Consider the following 17,039-nt stretch of genomic DNA (forward strand, 5'->3'; position numbering starts at 1 on the left):
CCAGGTGGTTCCTGCCCATGCCGAAAAGTTCAACCAGCTTCTCCCCTGCCAGCGGCTGGTCCGTTCTGGGGCAATCTGATGTCTGAAGCCGCTGCCCTCCGCCTCAGGGAGGCCAGTGAGGCGTGCCCATGTCAGAGGGGGCTGGTCTGTCTTGGCCTCTCTGCAGGCGCCCTCCTAAGTGCCCACAGGCATGCATGGAGTGAACATGGCACTAAACAAGCAAGAAAAATCACAACAACCTCGTGACCAACCTCAAAACCAAAGTAAGCTCAACAATAGCACCAAGAAACTCCAAGAGACACAGCTGGAAACAAAGGCAGAGGCCACTATTCTCAAATGACGCCAACCTGGGTGCAAGATGGCACCGTCCTTTCACAAAACACAACCGCCGAATATATTATGCTCTCTCAGCACTGTTTTTTAAGAAACTGCATGTGAAACCTAGAGTTATTCAAAAATAGTGTAAGTTAAATAAAGCAGTCAGTGGGAACTGGACTGCCCAGCTGAAGGAAAACAACTGCCAGCCAGGTGCGTTAGTGGGCAAAGCAGTCCTGTCACCAGGTGGCTGCCAGCAGCACCCTGCGAGGACACAGCTGAACCAGCGCAGGCAAAAGGAGCTCCGTGTCCCGTGCGCGGGGACAAAGGGCAAGCAGGGGCTGGAAGCCAGAGCTTAAGCGCACGTCCTTGCTGCGCGACTGCATTCGACAAGTCCCGCAGGAAACATGAGAAGGCAGAAGCGGAGCTTTCCAGCTGCACGCGGAGTCCAGGTTTTCCAGACTGGTAAGTAAAGCGACTCTGGACACTACAAAGCCACAAGCGAATGTAGAAACTGCTGTGACAAAGACCTCACGCAGCCATCAGATCAAGGACGTAGGGCAAGCTTTTCAGTGAACACAAGTCTCCACGGTCTTGAGAACGAGACAGGCCCAGAGACACCCAACACAAGGATCTGAGTCCCGAATAGGGTTCCTGGGTGGCTTCTGGCCCATGCTGCTCCCTGGATCATCAGGCAAAAGCCGTGATGTGTTCTGGAGACTCAATCCGATCGGAACAAAACAAAGCAAGTTGAACACAACAGGCAACCCACAAGCCTCCCCAGAGTCTGTCTAAACCCACAATGCCCTTGCGTCTCCTCCAGGCAGCCGTGGACTGAGAGCTATATGCCTAAGGGGACTCAGATTCTTCTGGGTCTCACTTGGACTTGGCCCAAGAGGAAGAGGGGAGGAGACAAGGGAAAGAGTGGCATCTGGCAGAGCCATGCAACAGGTTGGCTCCCCAAGGAACAGAACGCTCTGAAACAAGGACCCTCTGCAGAGTCTTGGCTCAGTGGCCTTCAGCTGTCCAGGGGGACTCTGGAGTGCTACAGGTGAGGAGCTTCAATGTTCCACTCTTTCCCTCTCTGAGGAATCCTGTGTGACATAGTGAGCCTTCTGCGCTCTCAGGTGCGATGGAGAAGCTGCCTCAGCCCTAAGGTGGCCACGTTGAGTCGGGTATGGAGACTAGATGGGGTCTTTGGATTCTCCTCCATGGAGCAGAGTGTCTGTGGGGAAAACGCACCGTACTGGGGGGCAGAAGGGCAAGGGGGGCTTCCGGTGTTCTCTGTACTTGGTCCTCCTCCTCTTCTAGGCACAAGCGGGCTGTTCTTCGCCGTCCTGTTTCAGTCACCCCTGAGTGGCACGCGGACCACACCCTCCCCTGACTCTGGCCCCAGGAGACTGCCACTCGGGAATCTGAGAGGTTCGAGACCATGTCGGCTGGATCAGGCCGCATCCTGACCGGGCCTCACCTCCACCCTGACCCTCAACAAATGCTGTGCGAGTGCGCTGCCTTGCCTGCTTCATAAGACGCAGACCAGGTCCTAACGGGGTCGTGAAAAGTAAAGCGAACTTACATGTGAGAAAACGTGTGCCGCGTCGTGGGCACCTAGCTCGTCACGTCTTCCTTTAAAAGGTTCCGGAGGAGGAAGACACTCCTGAAAGCAGTGTTTCAGGAAGGATGGCCAAGTGGCAGTTTGGAGCCTGGAGTCTGCAGGACTGGTGAGGTCGTTTGAGAGGCGTGGTGATTACTGCCATGTGGCCTTGGAGCTCAGCCTGGCCTGGTGACGAGATCATAAAAGCTGACCTCCTGGCTCCCATCTGGATGAGCTGATGGTCACAGTGCACATACGGTGCCAATGAAAGCTTGGCGGGGCCAGGGCTCCAGCACCCTCAGGGCAGCCTGGCCCCTGCCAGGGTTCCTCTACACGACTCTCAGCCCGGGTCAGGCCTGGACCTCTGTGAGGCCCACGCCATCTCCCCTCCACCCGTAACGGCAACGGAAGCCTCTTCAGAGTTCCAGGCAAGGCCTGGGCTGCTCTGGCAAACCACCTCCGAAGACTGTCTGTAGCTTTAGAAAGCCTGCAAGGGCTGAGTGACACCGTGACTAAGCAACATCTAGGCGGATGGCAGAATTAAAATGACAAAAGCAGCTCAGAGTCTCATCCTTCGGAGCTGGGAGCTGTCAGAAGGGACGCTGAGTGTATCTCCAAACTAACTCACTGTTACCGCTCATCACCAGCAGCTAAAGCCAGCATGACTTCTGGTGTGCGTGAGGATGGCCCGGAGGCTGCTGGGACCAAGCCTCAGGTCTGGGAGGGGCCCTGTGTTCCCAAGTGCCCGGACGACGCTGTTGCTGGTTGGGGATGGTTCAGAGCCACCACCGTACCAGCTGCTGGCGTTTACTGGGCTCAGTGCAGGCGGCTCGCTGAGAACGCCTGTGAGTCCCCACCCTGCCTCAGGGGTAAAGGCTGGAGCAAAGTGACAGTGAGGAGTGCGCCACCCCTGGAACCTTGCAGAGGCCACAGGTCTCACCAACAGCCCTTCCAACAATAGGGTCTGGGTTGAGATGGGCCAGCGCTGGTAAGACGCCAGGAACAGTGGCCCCCAGGAGCGACCGCAGATGCTGACCAGCGCACAAAACCCAGCTCCCACCTCACCGGAGGCCGAGGTTCCCCGGCTACAGCGCCAGGGCTGATGGCCCCAAGGCCGCACTCCTGTCTTGCACGCTTACTTGCGCTCCCATGGGCAGAAGCTAGTGGGTTTCCAGCCACAGGGAGACGCCTGCCTGTCTGATGCAGTGACAGCTCGTTTCTCCGTTAGGGACGGGTTTGGCAAGGGTGTCGAAGGGGCCAGACGGTTCTGGCAGCCTCCTCTTCCTCAAGGAGGCATTTTTCTACTTCATCTCTGAACACGTGGCGGTTCAGGTTCTGCTGACTAAGCCAACACCCGAAGCACGAGGGCCCACAGACCCAACTGGCACCAGCTTGCAGGAGGCAGAGGCTGGCTTTTTGTCCCCTGCTCCTCTAGTGCTCTCGACCAGCCTTCAGCACTGCCAACTTGGATATGCATGCCCAGGGGAAAACGGGCACCTTTTCTGCTTTTGATCTGGCTCAGCCGAGAGCCCAAGAAGTCAAGCCGGTCTTCTGTCCCAGCCGATGTGCTGTCTGTGGTCACTTACTTAGTCTGATAACACCCTGCCACAGTTTTTGTCAAACGGAGTAACAAGCCTAGGTGGCTCTTGGTGCACAGAAACATGAGCAGAAGCTTTGGCGTCCTGGCAGATTCCACACTGAGTGGAAACGGGGGCGCTTCTCACTGTCTGGCCCCGCCTTCCTTAGTAAAGGAAAACAAAGACCTGACATGGACCAAAAATGCTAAGAGTCATAAAAAATGTCAGTTGAGCAGCAGACACGGGCAGAAGAGACGCTTTCTCTGGGCTGGCCAAGGCTGCCCTTGCTTGCTGAGCTCGGTGTCCGACAGGCAGGTGCTGAGGCTCAACTCAAGCTACTGTGCAAAGTCGGAGGAAGCCTCATGGACCAGCAGACTGGCCACTCCACGCTCACCTACCAGGACGGCAGAGGGACTGAGGACTCCTCTGGGCATTGGGAACTTTGGTTGTGAATCCTGTGACTGAAAAGGTCGGTGACTCATTTCAGTGGGAAATGGGACGGCACCCACTGGGAGCAGGAAACAGACTGTGCTCCAAATATGGCCACTGCTCTGCCGCGCAGCTGCTTGCTCAGAAAGGAGGGAAGCCGCCGGGAGACACCTGGCTGCACTAGCCAGCAGTCCTGATTTAGGGGTGCTTGCGGTAAAGGCGACAGTGCAACAATCGGTAAAGGCGATTGTGACATGGAACCAGCTGACTTGGCTCATAATTTACCAATCAGGCTGGGGTGTGGCTCAGTGGTGGAGTGTCCACTTGGCCAGCTCAAGGCCCTGGGTCTGATCCCCAGCGCGTGCATGCGCACACATGCGCACGAGATTGGCAATCTCTACTACTAGATTCAACTAAGAACCAAGGGCTCTTCATTTGAAGAAATCTGATTCAGCCAAGGTTTGCTACACAAAGTGTGTCCCCAGATCCTGCAGTATCACTGTCACCTGGGAGGCTGTGAGAAGCAGACTCCTGGGTTCCAGCCCAGAATTTCTGAACTAGAACATGTTCCCACGATCCCCAGGTGACACTTCTGCATATGCAAGCCTGAGAGTCCCTGCCACACTGTACTGCCCTCGGGTCATGACCAGTCAGCAACGGTCCAGGAGGACACCACTGCCCCGACCTGCTGCACCTGCCAGCCTCACAGCCAGGGCTGCTCCAAGCTGCAGCCACCAAACCTTCACTGCTGGAAGTCTTGGTTGTGCAGAGGCGGCCCTTCAGACCTGGTGTCCGACACTCAGCTAGATCCCAGAGCAAGAGTATCAAATAATTTTATTACAAAACTTAACGCCATTTACTGATAATTCACTTTTCTAAAAAACACAAACACGAGAAAAGAAAAAACATATCCAAGGCTCACTAGCCCTTGGAGGACAGGAAGTAGCTGGACAGGGAACCTGCAGATGTCTCTTGTGCCTGATGTCTCAGCATCCTCAATCACTCAGGCCTCCGCCTTCAGTCACCTCTGACCAGGGGAGGAACCGACTACAAGAGTCACGGACAAGACCGTCATAACCGACTTTAAGGCTACTGATGCTAAGGGCTGTACATTCTAGTCTAACTCTGAGAAAGACACCGATGAGCTCTGTCCACCACCTACTCCCCAACTAAGCTCCGCTGTCCTTAGTCTCTGAGTCACCTTCGGGACTGGCTATGTTCTTTCACTGTAGCTTGTTTATCCCAGAACACAAACCCTCAAATCCATGTGCAGTCTCCACGTTCAAGTATAAAGTTGTCTGAGAGCCACTCCAGTGGCTGTAGTGCGCATACTCTGTAGTGTGTACCGGATGTCGTGCCCCTGAACAAGCAGGTGCAGTGGCAGCCCGAAGCAGGGGCACATGCAGCATTCCCACCGCCAAACTTGTTCCTGCTCTATCTGGACACTGCCCCACAGTCAAAGTGGAAATCTTGAGTTCAGTGGCCCTTGGCCGGATGAAGTCATGCTTGCATGGAACAGGGATTCATTTCTTCACCATTAATTAAATGGAGTTTTCAAAAGGTGCCAGGAATATTCTAGAAGGGAAAAAAATCATATCAAAATGCTACCCTTTGATAAGAGACTACGTTCCTGAAAGAATTTACAATTGAACTAGAAAGACTTAAAACGAATGTTTTACACTCCGTGAGGAACCTGAGGTCTTCTCTACGAGGCAGAGTCCCCCTGAGGGAGTCCCGCTGGCCTCACTCACCTGTGCACCAGCCGCCTGGCGCAGGCAGTGTGCCCGCTTACCTGATTTATTTGGAACAACAGACATCTTTAAGAATCCTAACAAGAGAACACCAACAGCAGAACAAGGGGAAGCCACACCCTAGGGGTCTCTAACAATGACCAGGCAAAAAAAATTCTACTGCTCATATTTACTAAGGTCTCTCCAAACCTACAAAAACATCCATTTGCTCACTGACAGCGGATTTTTAAAATTAAGTTTAATTCCAGACTTAATACAAAAGGGTGTCGTGGCATAAGACTCCCACATAACTGCAGTGGGGAGCTGAAAGCCCTGCTGGGTGCGTGGAAATCCGCAGGCCCATCAGGGTGTCCTGAGAACGCGTGGCTCCCTGCAGGTGAGCTGCAGACTCAGTGGACTCAGGCCCAGGAGGCACGTCTAAGCAACTTCAGAAGACTCTCGTCAATCTCCCCACGCACCGACCGTCCTCGCCAGTTTCTAAGGAAGTGTCTACCCTCAGCTGAAGTGCTCGGCTCTGGTGGCACAGAAAACCACACACTCGCCAACACAGGAAGAGGCAGCCAGTCGCTCTCAGGGAAAGACGCCTCCTACAGGAGGGGGGCCCCTTCTGAACATGGCGAGCCTGACCGGATTGTGGCCTACCCCTTTTCTCTCCGATCACACACCTGCAAGCCAGGGCCGCCGGCTCCTGGGTTAGACGGCGCACCGACCTTAGGAAGTGTCCTGGGATGGCGCTGGTGGGTCCTGGCTCTCGGGCTCGGGAGGGGGCGCCGGCACAGCTTCTTTCTTCTGGGCCGCCAAGAACTCATGAATCGCTCGTTCGATCTGTGGCCTGAAGATGTGGTTGAGTTTTGGATCCACCACCTGAGAAATAATCCTGTCTACTCCTGCTTCCAGCATCCCCGACCTTGTGGAGACAAAACAGACTGTTACTTAGTTCCTTTGAGTCACCTTGAGGCCCAGCAAGTCCCAAGAGTCCACCTGGAGCCCTTCCAGAGACTTCTCCCACGGGCCAGCCACCCGCCTTGGGGCTGGGCCAGTATGTCCACTTTCGAGGGGCACGTCACCCCCACAGCTCCACCACTCCTGTGGTCCCAGCACCAGCTCCCCGCGCAGGGGCCAAGCAGGACTGACCAGGCTGCAGAAAGACGGAGAGCAAGCGACCACAGAGGACGGACGGGATGACACGTGTGGGGCCAGGCGGGCTGGCACACACCGCGACCCCAGCTAGGAGGCCAAGGAGGGAGGATCCACGCACAAGGCCAGCCTGGGCGATCTAGTGAGACCCGTCTCAAGTGCTGGGATGGGACCGGGTGGCAGAGCACTTACGAGGCATGCGTGAGGTCGTGGGCTCAATCCCCAGCCCCATGAGACAGAGTAAAGAAAAGAAAACCTGCCCGGAACCGTCAGAGCCGGCCAGCCTTGGATGTGACTCCTCTTCCTCCAAACTTGCTCTCTTAACAGCCAAAGCAGAGGCAGCCTCTGCAGCAACATCCCTACCTCAAAGCCACGCCACGCTAACCCGTTGGGACGGCAGTGTCTGCAACGCCAGGCACTGCACACAGCCTTCAGCTGGGCTGTGACCGTCCGGGCAACGGGGAGGCGAGCGGCCCTAAGCTCCCATGGCCCTTTCTGGAGTTCAGCAGTGCAGGGCAGAGCTCACCACGGTAGGTACTGAGGCCGAGGCTGGGGCAGGGCAGTGAGGAAGACGAGGGTGACAGGACACTTGTCTTGGAGCCGCACTGAGGAGTTCAAAGCAGCCGGGGGCTTCGCCCAGGCACTCGCCCCAGAGGCAGGCGGGCGGCTTTGGCATATTTTCCTTTAGACTTGAGAGGCTCAGCCCACTCGAGCTTTCCCGTGGGTAGAAACAGACCCCGCAGCGACCAGGGTACAGAGGGAAGAGCGGAGGGGCATATGGAGACAAGCCAGGGCTGCTCAGCGTCCAGGGCTTCCCAGACCCCACAGTGACCAGCACTTGCTGACGGGAGCCCACGCGTGACCACGGTGCCCCTGGAGGGCACACTTTCAGGCAGACCATGTAGACAAGCCCCATGAAGCAGTGCAGCAGCGCCAGGCCAGGGTCAGCTGAGGTGAAGCCACCTCTCCTGTCGCTAGCCAACAGCTTTCCAATGTCACCAAACCGCTTTGAGACAGATTCACAGGGGTCCCTCTTGTTATGACAGCCTATTGTGGACCACATGTCTGTCCCTAAAGATTGGCATGTTGAAACCTAAGCCCCAGTGTAAGTTTTCAGAGTTGGGGTCTTTGGATGGTGATTAGATCATGAGGAGCCCTCACAAATGGGATCTGTGCTCTCATAAAGGGGACCCCAGAAAGCCGGCCAGCCCACTGTCTGCACGAGCGGACATATTGAGCAGCAGGCAGCCTGCAGCCCAAAGGACGGCCCTCCAGAGCCCAGTCACGCTGCACCCTCAGAATCGCAGTCGAATTTCTGCTGTATAAGTCCTAAAGTCTGTGCTACTTTGTTAAAGGAGCCCCATCTGAGCAAGACACATGGCCAGGAAAGCGTTTCAAGAGAGGGTAGCTTGTTTTCCTGGAGATTTTAAACGTGTTTGGAAGAAATGTGAAACCCGTTAGCTTAAAATAGATGCAATGAAAACATAGACTGCAATTAAAAGCCCGTCAGCACTCATCTGCTCCCGGGGGAGCCCGACCTCCTGAACACATATGGGCTGCAGGGCCCAGGCCCCAGCTGAGGCCGGCCAGCCCAGGTGCCGAGGGCCTGCAAGTTCCATCTGGCAACAGCACTCTAGAGACAAGCAGCAAGTCTGTTTCAAAAGTCAACTACAGTTTGCTTCAAATTCAAAATATCAGCAAGAATCACAGAGAAATGTCCCAGTTTAAAGTCAAATTCATGTTTTCATATTAAATACATTCTAAATCAACTTTAAAAAGCAAGGGGGAAAAAAAAAAAAAAAAAGGAAGAATGGACTCAGGTGGCAAGAAACACGCAAGGAAATGATGACCAGAGAAGCCAGGAGCCTGGTGAAGTCCTGCAAGGAGGCAGGGGTGCCCGGGTGGTGGCGGTGGAGGGCGCTGGGCGTGCTCGCCCCAGCCCGCTCGACTGGTGTGCGGTGCAGTTGTCTGCACACTTCCTGTTAAGGGTGTGCAAAACCAGGTGCCACACGCTCACCTTGAGAACGGCACCAATGCTCATTATGGAAATTAACAGCAACCGACAGCCTGCGCAGGGTTCGGCAGCTTTCCAGATGCTTGGCTCCGTTCCGTGCTCGGACTTACTCTTTTCTCGTGCTGGCCAACCCTTGAGGAGCTGGGTAAATGGTTCAGCTGGAGTCACATCAACTCTAGAGACTGGTGGTTTACAGAGACAACACATCTAAGTGTCATTGCCAGCAGGTGATAACAGTTGCTGGATGAGGAGCAGCTGCTGTCCCCATCCTTCTGGAAAACCCCAGTGCCATGGTCTGCTCCCTAGGCAAGGCGCCGGGCAGCGACTCCAGGAGGGCAGGCAGCTGCTGAGGCTGTGCCGCTTCCGGGACACCAGGAGCTTGCACCGACCTTATTAAGAAGACTCATATTTTAGAAGCAAGCTGTACTGAAAGGGCTAGCTTGTTATTAAAAATCTTTTCTATTTTTACATGTCTTAATTTTGAAATCACTGTAGATTCATAGGAAGTTGTAAAGAATGTACAGGGAGGCCCACACCGTCACCCCTGAAGTTTGCACCTTGCCTAACGACATCACTTCAAAACCAGGAAAAAGCACTGGTGCGAGCGGAGTTCCTCAGACTCGAGTCACGCCTGCGTTCCTTTGTGTGCCTGCCTGTGTCTGACACCACGCGGGGTGTCTGGGTCTGCTCTTTGCTGCCAAAGGACCGCAGATGTGGGGTAATATACAACAGTTTGCCTGGCTAATGACTCTGGTGGCTGGGAAGTTCAAACAGCAAGGGCGCCGTGCTCAAGGATGAAGTGGGCATGAAGAGACAGAACCTGCTGAGAAAGGAAGCCGACCTCACTTCATAACAGCTTCCCTCAGGGAGCAGGTCCAGTCCCATGAGACCTGGAGGCAGCACTAATACACGCGTGAGAGCGGAGCCCCGCGACCTCACTACTTTCTAGTAGGTCCACTCCCTCCACACCATACTGGGGACCAAGCTTCCAGGTTCAGCTTCCAGGAGCCTTTGGGGACAAAACGGCAGTACAACTTTATCCCAAGAACTCCTTCACGTAAGCACCCCCACAATGAGGGCGCTGAACCCTCCATCACAAGAGCTGCTCTGTTCGGCATTCCCGTCGAACCTTCCCTTGCATTCCTGGCCCTGCAACCCCAGGGTGCCCGCCATCCCTGTAACTGCTAGTTGCTGGATGCTCGAGGAGACTGGCGCCAGGCGCCTTCAAGGCTGCCCTCTTCTCACTCACTATTTCAGAGACAGGTTCCCAAGCTTAGAGATGCCAAGTTCAGTGGACCAAGGAGCACTGGCGGTAAAAGCAAAGAGTCCGAGTGGATCAGGAAAACTGAGCTGGGCCACCGGATTCCACAACCCCTCCAGCACTGACCCTGCAGACAGCCTGCATTAGCTCCCGAGAGCCCCACCAGGGACAGCTCAGCTTGCCATTGTGCAGGGCGACTTCCTGGAAGCAGTCACACACTTGCCCAGTGGCCTGGGTGGACTCCCAGAACTCACAGGTGTCCCCTTGCTTTGTGGGGACAAAGATCAAGTGCCCATGAACCAAACACTGGCATCTTAGTAAACTCACACTCAAACATGCCTTGAACTTCAACAGCGGGAAAAGCCTCACAGTGGGCAACATGTACCGAGGCGCCTACCCAGCCTGGTAAGCCCCAGAATGCCAGCTGGGCTCTGCCACTTCACCACGGCTTCCCGAAGGCACAGATGGCTACACGTGAACAGTGCCACCCACTCGACTTAGCAGGCCCCGCGCCATGCACCCAGGTCTCACACCTGTGATTCCTGCCCGAGAGCCCCAAGCCGGGCTTACTTACTGAACCACGCTCTGCCTCAGCCCGTTCCGTAACTGGTTCTTGTTCATCGTAGGATTCCATTCCTGCTTGTCTAGATGTGTTGACACAAAATTATCCACTTTTTGTCTCAGGTTTTGGTAGGCTGGCTAAAATATTAAAGAGAGACAATATTAGATGTTACTTACAAGCTCTGGAACTAAGCCATTCGGACACCACTCTTCATAAAAATATGTATTTTAAAGTCTAAACACCCTTCCATGCGACTGTGGTGACAGCCACATGGCAGGGTGTTGTGAATTAATGGCCATTACGAGTGCCCGCCTCAGGGCGGGCAGGCACAATGTCAGATGCTATGCTTATGTGATCCCACTTACTTTTCAAGGAACTCAGTGACAGGCCCCATGAGCACGCTCCTGCCCCACCGCAGAGGTCAGACTTTTAGGCTGAGCAACAGTAAGCCTCCCACATGGCTAGAATGTGGCGAAGCCAAGGCTGGAACTAGGTGCTTCCCAATCAAGGGTGCTGGGGTCCAGGCTCCTCCTCCAGCTGCCGGGCTCAGCACACTGCTGGCCTCTCTACCTGTCACTCCACCTGTACAACTGCTCCTGCCCCACCACCCATGGGCTGTCCCAGCACCAGACTCTGGAAAGTCCCCCGCATAAAAACAAAAGGCCATGGCAACCTCCCACTGACCAAAGTCAAATTCTGAGGAAGCCTGTGGGGAGGTCACTTGCGGGTCACGAAAGAGCTGGAGGGGCACCTACTGGTCACACCTTCTAGACCAGCTACGGTGAGAACTAAACCAAGCGCTGCTGGACGCTGGAATGTGTGTGCCGAGCCTCACACCTTCTGGGGCTGTGCGCTGCTGCCTGGGGCGGCTGGCAGCGTGGGTGGCTGCTGGAACCCGCTCCTCGATCCTCTCCCCCCCCAGCAAGAAAGTCAGCTTAGCAACATGAGCTCCACCGGGGGACTGCTGGCGATGAGAGGCCTTAGCTGTGGCCATGCCACCCGGGCTGGCTCTGGTGCTGATGACCTGTATGAAGGCACTCGGTGGGTACCGCAGATTGCCCTACAGCCAGGGACTCTGTGGGCACAGGTGCAGCAGGTCTGACCCCAACCCACAGCCTGGACCCGAGCCCAGGTAACCTGCAGCCACACCACGCAGCCGAAGCCTAACTGGATCAGCTGAACTCTGGTTGACCTGCAGCCCTAACAACTGAGAACACGCACTTGTTAGAATTCCCGAGACTGTGTTTGTTATACAGAGACTGGCAATTTTGCCATTGGGGAAATGACACTGCCCAAGGAACCAGTGGGCTCCAACTCCACGAGTGGACTCTTCAAAAGGCCAAGAGCAGACACACAAAGATGTCACTAAGCCTGGGAAGCTTGAAGGCAGGGAGTCGGTGGGGAGGACCAGGCGGTCCTTTCTCCTGGGAGCCTTTCTCTTCACGAGGGTAGCACAGGGGCCGAGTGCTCCTGGCACACTAAGACCACACAGGCACCTCTCCCATCCTCAGATCCACTCGGTCTCCTTCCAGACGCAGCTGTGTGTGATCAAGGGATCCTAATGACGAAGGGAGGACCCCGCTCTGCAGGGAGAGTCAGGCAGGCAAAGAATAGGAAAGTGGCAGTGCTGGGGAGCCCCTGGTTCGAATGCAACCCTATCCTTCTGGCAGTGTGTTCATTTAATCTTTCCTTGAGACAAGAGATACCCCTTGCTGGAAGGAGTTACAATTAGATTTGTCAACCTGTAACGATGAATCTCGGAATTACACCCTCTACCACTCAAAATAGCTCACCTGATTTGAGATGACAGAAATCGTTCACTGAAAACCAGTAAAAGGACCAAGGACCGTGGGCATCAAACCCTGATGATATAGACTAATCCATTCATTTCCAGAATTCAAAACACCCGCAGTGCCTGCTGACATTCTGTGGTACTGCGTATCCCGCCTCTACCCACCTGTTGGCCTTTCTATTTATTCACATTTTGGAAACACTGCGAAGCACATTATAGACATCATTTGTTCACCTTCCTCTAAACACATCAGCAGTCTGGTGGCTCAAGAATCTGTCCTTCTAACAAGTACCCAAGTGATGCTGCTGTTGCTAATCTAAGGATCACACTTTGCAAATCATGTGACTACAGCAACAAATCTCAGATCAAATCCACTGGAAAGCATGTTATCTTCAAGAATGAAAACAACCTGGTAACTTGCACAATAGCAGCTAAGGAGGTAAGTGGGGAAGGCTCCTGTGGCCCTCCCAACACCCTTCTCAATACTCCTTCGATGTTTTTATTTAAAAATCACACGTATTTTTGTTTTGGTACTATGCACTGAACCTAGGGGCACTTTACCACTGAGCTACATCCCAGACTATTTTGTTTTGAGAAAGTCTTAAAGTTTAGGACCTCACTACATTGCTGAAGCTGGCCTTGAACTTGCGATCCTCCTGCCTCAGCCTCTGCAGTGGCTGGGAATCAGGCAGGAGTCGCCACTGCCCCAACATATGCATACTTTTAGGACGTGAGTAGGAACTTGTGATAGGATATTTAGAACATCCAGTCTTGGAGAAGGTGGAAAGCTCTGTGGATGCCTTTCTAATAAAGAAGATTACGAACTTTGCAACAAAGACAGCACTTGTCCTTGGGTTCCTCATCCTGTAGGAGTGTAACAGTATACCGCCTATAAGCTAGCCGATTCACAGATAGAAGGTTTGATGCTGGGGTAGTAACTTATTCTTGTATTCACATAACAAGCACAAATATTCGGTGGCCGGACTAGGTCTTCCCTTATCTGTAGGGCCACTTTAACCTCACAATGAGGTGGACAAGAGATTTCTAGGGCACTCTCAGAAGAGCGACCACGACCCCGAGCAGGCCAGTCGGTAACAGCCGCCTAGCCTTACCACCTTGGCGTGCTGGAGAAGTTTTGCAGAGGAGATGAACATTCCAGCAACCACTACAAATCCGACGCTGAACCCAAACAACCTCGGCACCTAATTGAAACTGCACTTTACGGGGCTGCTGGCTGATGACCTTACCAGCTTAAAGGAGGAACCAAACCCCTTTTGACCAAGGATGGGGTACAAAACACGGATGCTGCTGGTACAATTGTTCCCAACCGGTCACCGGGCGGGAGAAGGACCGCCAGGCGCGCGCTCCACCACCGCCTTCGCGTCCATTCCTTGGTGCCAGCCGAGAGCTCGCTACCGAGGGCGCAGAGGGTCCCGGGCGCGGCCGGCTGTGGCTCTGGAGGCGACTCGGCGCCGCGCCGGCGTGGCAGGACGGCCGCCCGCTCTCACCTTGGTGTCCACGTCCGCCAGGCAGTCACGGCGGAAGCTGTCAAACAGGCCGCGGCTCTTGAGCTGCTCCACGATGAGCGCGATGAGCTGCGGGTCGCCGGGCGGCAGCGAGGCGGGGTTGCTGGGGCCGCCACTCCCGCCCGCGCCCGCCGCCGCCGCCGCCCCTGCCGAGGCCGGGCCCGCACCGCCGCCGCCCCCCGCGCCCGCGCCGCCGCCGTCCGCCATTCCTGCGCTCCGCGCCCGGGTGCGGCTCCTGCTCTGGGACCGGGGACCTGCGTTGTGCGCGGGAGGCGGAGAGCCCCACGGAGGCGGTGGCGAGGGCGGCGGTGGCGGAGGCGGCGGCAGGTCTGGAGGCGGAGGCGGAGGCGGAGGCGGTGGAGGCGGTGGCGGTGGTGGCGGTGGCGGTGGCGGCGGCGGCGGCGGCGGCGGCGGCAGAAACCGCCCTCTCTGCCCCTGGCGCGCCGCTGATGGCGTCACCGGTGACTGTTGCATTGTGGGACGGCTGGTTCTCCGCAGTCATTCCCCGGCTTTCTTATAGGCAGAGGCCTGGCCTATTGAAACTACAACTCCCGGCAGGTCTCGGGCCCGCTCGGGGCACTCGCGGGGCAGCATGGGAGTTGTAGGCTCGGCCCGCCCACTGCGCCACACCTGCTGGCTGTGCTGGTTATAAGAATCATCTGCTGGGCTAATTGATGACTGATTCAGTATTCCTGGGTCGGCGCCTAGAAATCTGTGCTTTTGACCTTCACTCCAGCGTCATCGGTGAACAATATAATTTGAGAAATAGTGGACTAGTGATAGTGTTTCGATTCAAAAAAGTGTGTCCCCCTTCAGATTTTAATAGCAATGCATACTCATTTTATAAAACAAAATATTAGAAAAGTCTGAAGAGTAGAATAAAAGTCTCCCTTAAGTATCCCATTTTTTATTCGAAATATTAAATACTGTCAAGATTGCTGATAACAAACTAATATTGAGTAACCGAATTGTACCAGGCACTAAGCTATGTACTTTTGGCACACTTCTTCGCGACTATCTGAAAGCAGGTACTACAGTTTGTTCTTTTACAGATGCAGAAGTAGAGGTTCAAGAGCGTTCCTTACACTCATCATTTACCTAGAGGTGAAGAGATTTGAACCCAGGATTTGAACCCAGGTTTCCTGAATTTAGATCCTGCATGTTTAACCAAAGTTATACTACATCCCCAGAGCTAGGTAGGGAAGCAAGAACAAAGGTTAGGCAGTTAATGTAGATAGATGACTGGGTCAGGTAGGGAAGAGGGCAGCTGGGTTGGGAAGGTGGACGCCTATTCAAAGGGGATGGAATGTTAATGTCTTCAGGACACATCCCCCTGACTCTTAGCCAAGGTCAAGGGCCTCTGGGGTATTGAAATGCTAATGCACCCAGAACCCACCCCCCTCCTGCAACCTGTTGTCAAGGTGACCTACTTTGAGGGAATTGTTCCTCCCAACAAAGGGCTGTTAATGAATGCCTCCCAGGCTGCTCTCTTCCTGCCTGGACCACTGGGCAGCTTTGTTCCCACCCTTGGCCCACTTTTGGTCAGGAGTCACTTTGGTCATGGGTCAAGTGGGCAGGATTGGGGAGGAGAGACCATTAGAACAAAGAAATTCTAAAATACATAAAAGGGGCGGGTCCCCTTCTTTCTCCTGGAGAAGTCTGTTTCCATCCTTTAAATGACACTTGCTTTCTGCCTTGCCTCGGTGTTTCTCGGGTGTTCCATCTTCACAGCTGGGGAAACGGAACCGGACCCTGATTGATATTGATTCTCATCACTGGCAGTATCAGTAGTATTATACAATAGGCCAAACGTCGTGCCACAATTCACCATTGGAACACCACTATCCTCTGCCTGAAGCCAGAATTAAGGACAGGTAGTTAGTGTAGAAATAGGAAATCGGGTCAATTCGAGGAAATGAATCCATGAAGCCATCTGCCTCTGGAAGTTGGAGACTACCCCTGGAAGAATGGAATGTCAAGGATCTCAGGAGCCCATTGATTACCAAATTTACCTGCCTTTATCAAGGACTGCAAGCAATGAGCTGCTAATTAATGCCCCCTGGGCCCTTGCCTGCCTGAATCACCTTGGCCCTCTCCCTGCCCATGGTTTCTCACTTAATGCAAAACCAGGCCTAGTCACGTAGGCAGGAAGGAGAGATAAGGGGGGAGAAAACTGGGGAAACAAAAGAGACTTTAACCTATAAAAGATGTAGGGTGCGCTCACTTCTTGGGACTTTTAGAACATCAGCCATGGCCCCCTTCTCCCTGCCAGGAGAAGTCTGAATTATTCCCTTTAAATAAACCTGCTTAATATGCTTGCCTTGGCGTGCTTCTCTAGTGTTCAATCTTCAACATTAGAAGGAGCAGAACTTGTCACCGGTAAACGGCGGTATCAGATTTGGAGGTCCCACTGAGATTTACGCCAAGGTAAGTAAGTTTCTCTGTCCACACACCCCACATCTATTTGAGGTGCATCTTTGTCTCTTTATTTTTGGAGGGCAAAATGGGCACCTACTTAAATGAAGTTAGTGCAGCCGCCATTCTTAAGACTCAGGTGAGAGTTTTCCCAGTCCAGGCAAGTTTCCAATCACCTGCTCTGTAGGCATGTTGGACTCTGTTGAAGTCATTTCCTACTTTTCTGTCCAGGCCAGGAGCACAATTGCCGTGAGTACAAAGTGTTCCTAGTCCTGATCTGCCCAGGATGCATGGAGGTGGAGGAAGGGTTGGAACAAATGCAGGGTTCCCTGGCCCGGGCTACTCTTGGGTGGACCCCAAAGGTTCCTTCTCCAGACTCCCCAGCCCAACAGCCCTGGGAGGTATCCAGAGTGATCGGTAGATGAGTGGCACTGAGGGAAAGTGTCAATTACCTTTGCCTCTGTATGGGCCATACAGTGCACAACACTCCTGCACATCCACTCCCTCCTGGATGCTCCCCTTCCCTTGCTGGTCAGACATTAGGAATTCAAGCTGTAGGATTAAGGCCTGGTATGATTAGTATGAAAATGCCCAGGTTTCCTTTGTTCGCATAGTTAGCCTTCACTAGTCTAGACATCTAGAGTCTCCCCATTACTGTTCCCGTGC

At 54.2% G+C, this 17,039-nt stretch overlaps 1 protein-coding gene across 2 annotated transcripts; it reads right to left on the reverse strand.

Moving 5' to 3' along the window:
* Positions 1-4,732: 4,732 nt before the first annotated feature.
* Bod1 (biorientation of chromosomes in cell division 1) lies at positions 4,733-14,324 on the reverse strand. 2 transcript variants are annotated; one of them, XM_047555940.1, is made up of 4 exons: positions 13,941-14,324; positions 10,653-10,777; positions 6,377-6,573; positions 4,733-5,490 (listed from the first exon to the last, which is right to left on the reverse strand). In XM_047555940.1, exons 1-3 carry the CDS (start codon positions 14,163-14,165, stop codon positions 6,378-6,380), a joined length of 546 nt encoding a protein of 181 aa, XP_047411896.1. In that variant the 5' UTR covers positions 14,166-14,324; the 3' UTR covers positions 4,733-5,490; position 6,377. The 2 variants fall into 2 exon arrangements, with proteins under 2 accessions (XP_047411896.1, XP_047411895.1); XM_047555939.1 differs by having other exon boundaries at positions 6,332-6,573; positions 13,941-14,309.
* Positions 14,325-17,039: the final 2,715 nt, after the last annotated feature.

The sequence above is a fragment of the Sciurus carolinensis genome, chromosome 6 (assembly GCF_902686445.1).
Source record: "Sciurus carolinensis chromosome 6, mSciCar1.2, whole genome shotgun sequence".
NCBI lineage: Eukaryota > Metazoa > Chordata > Mammalia > Rodentia > Sciuridae > Sciurus > Sciurus carolinensis.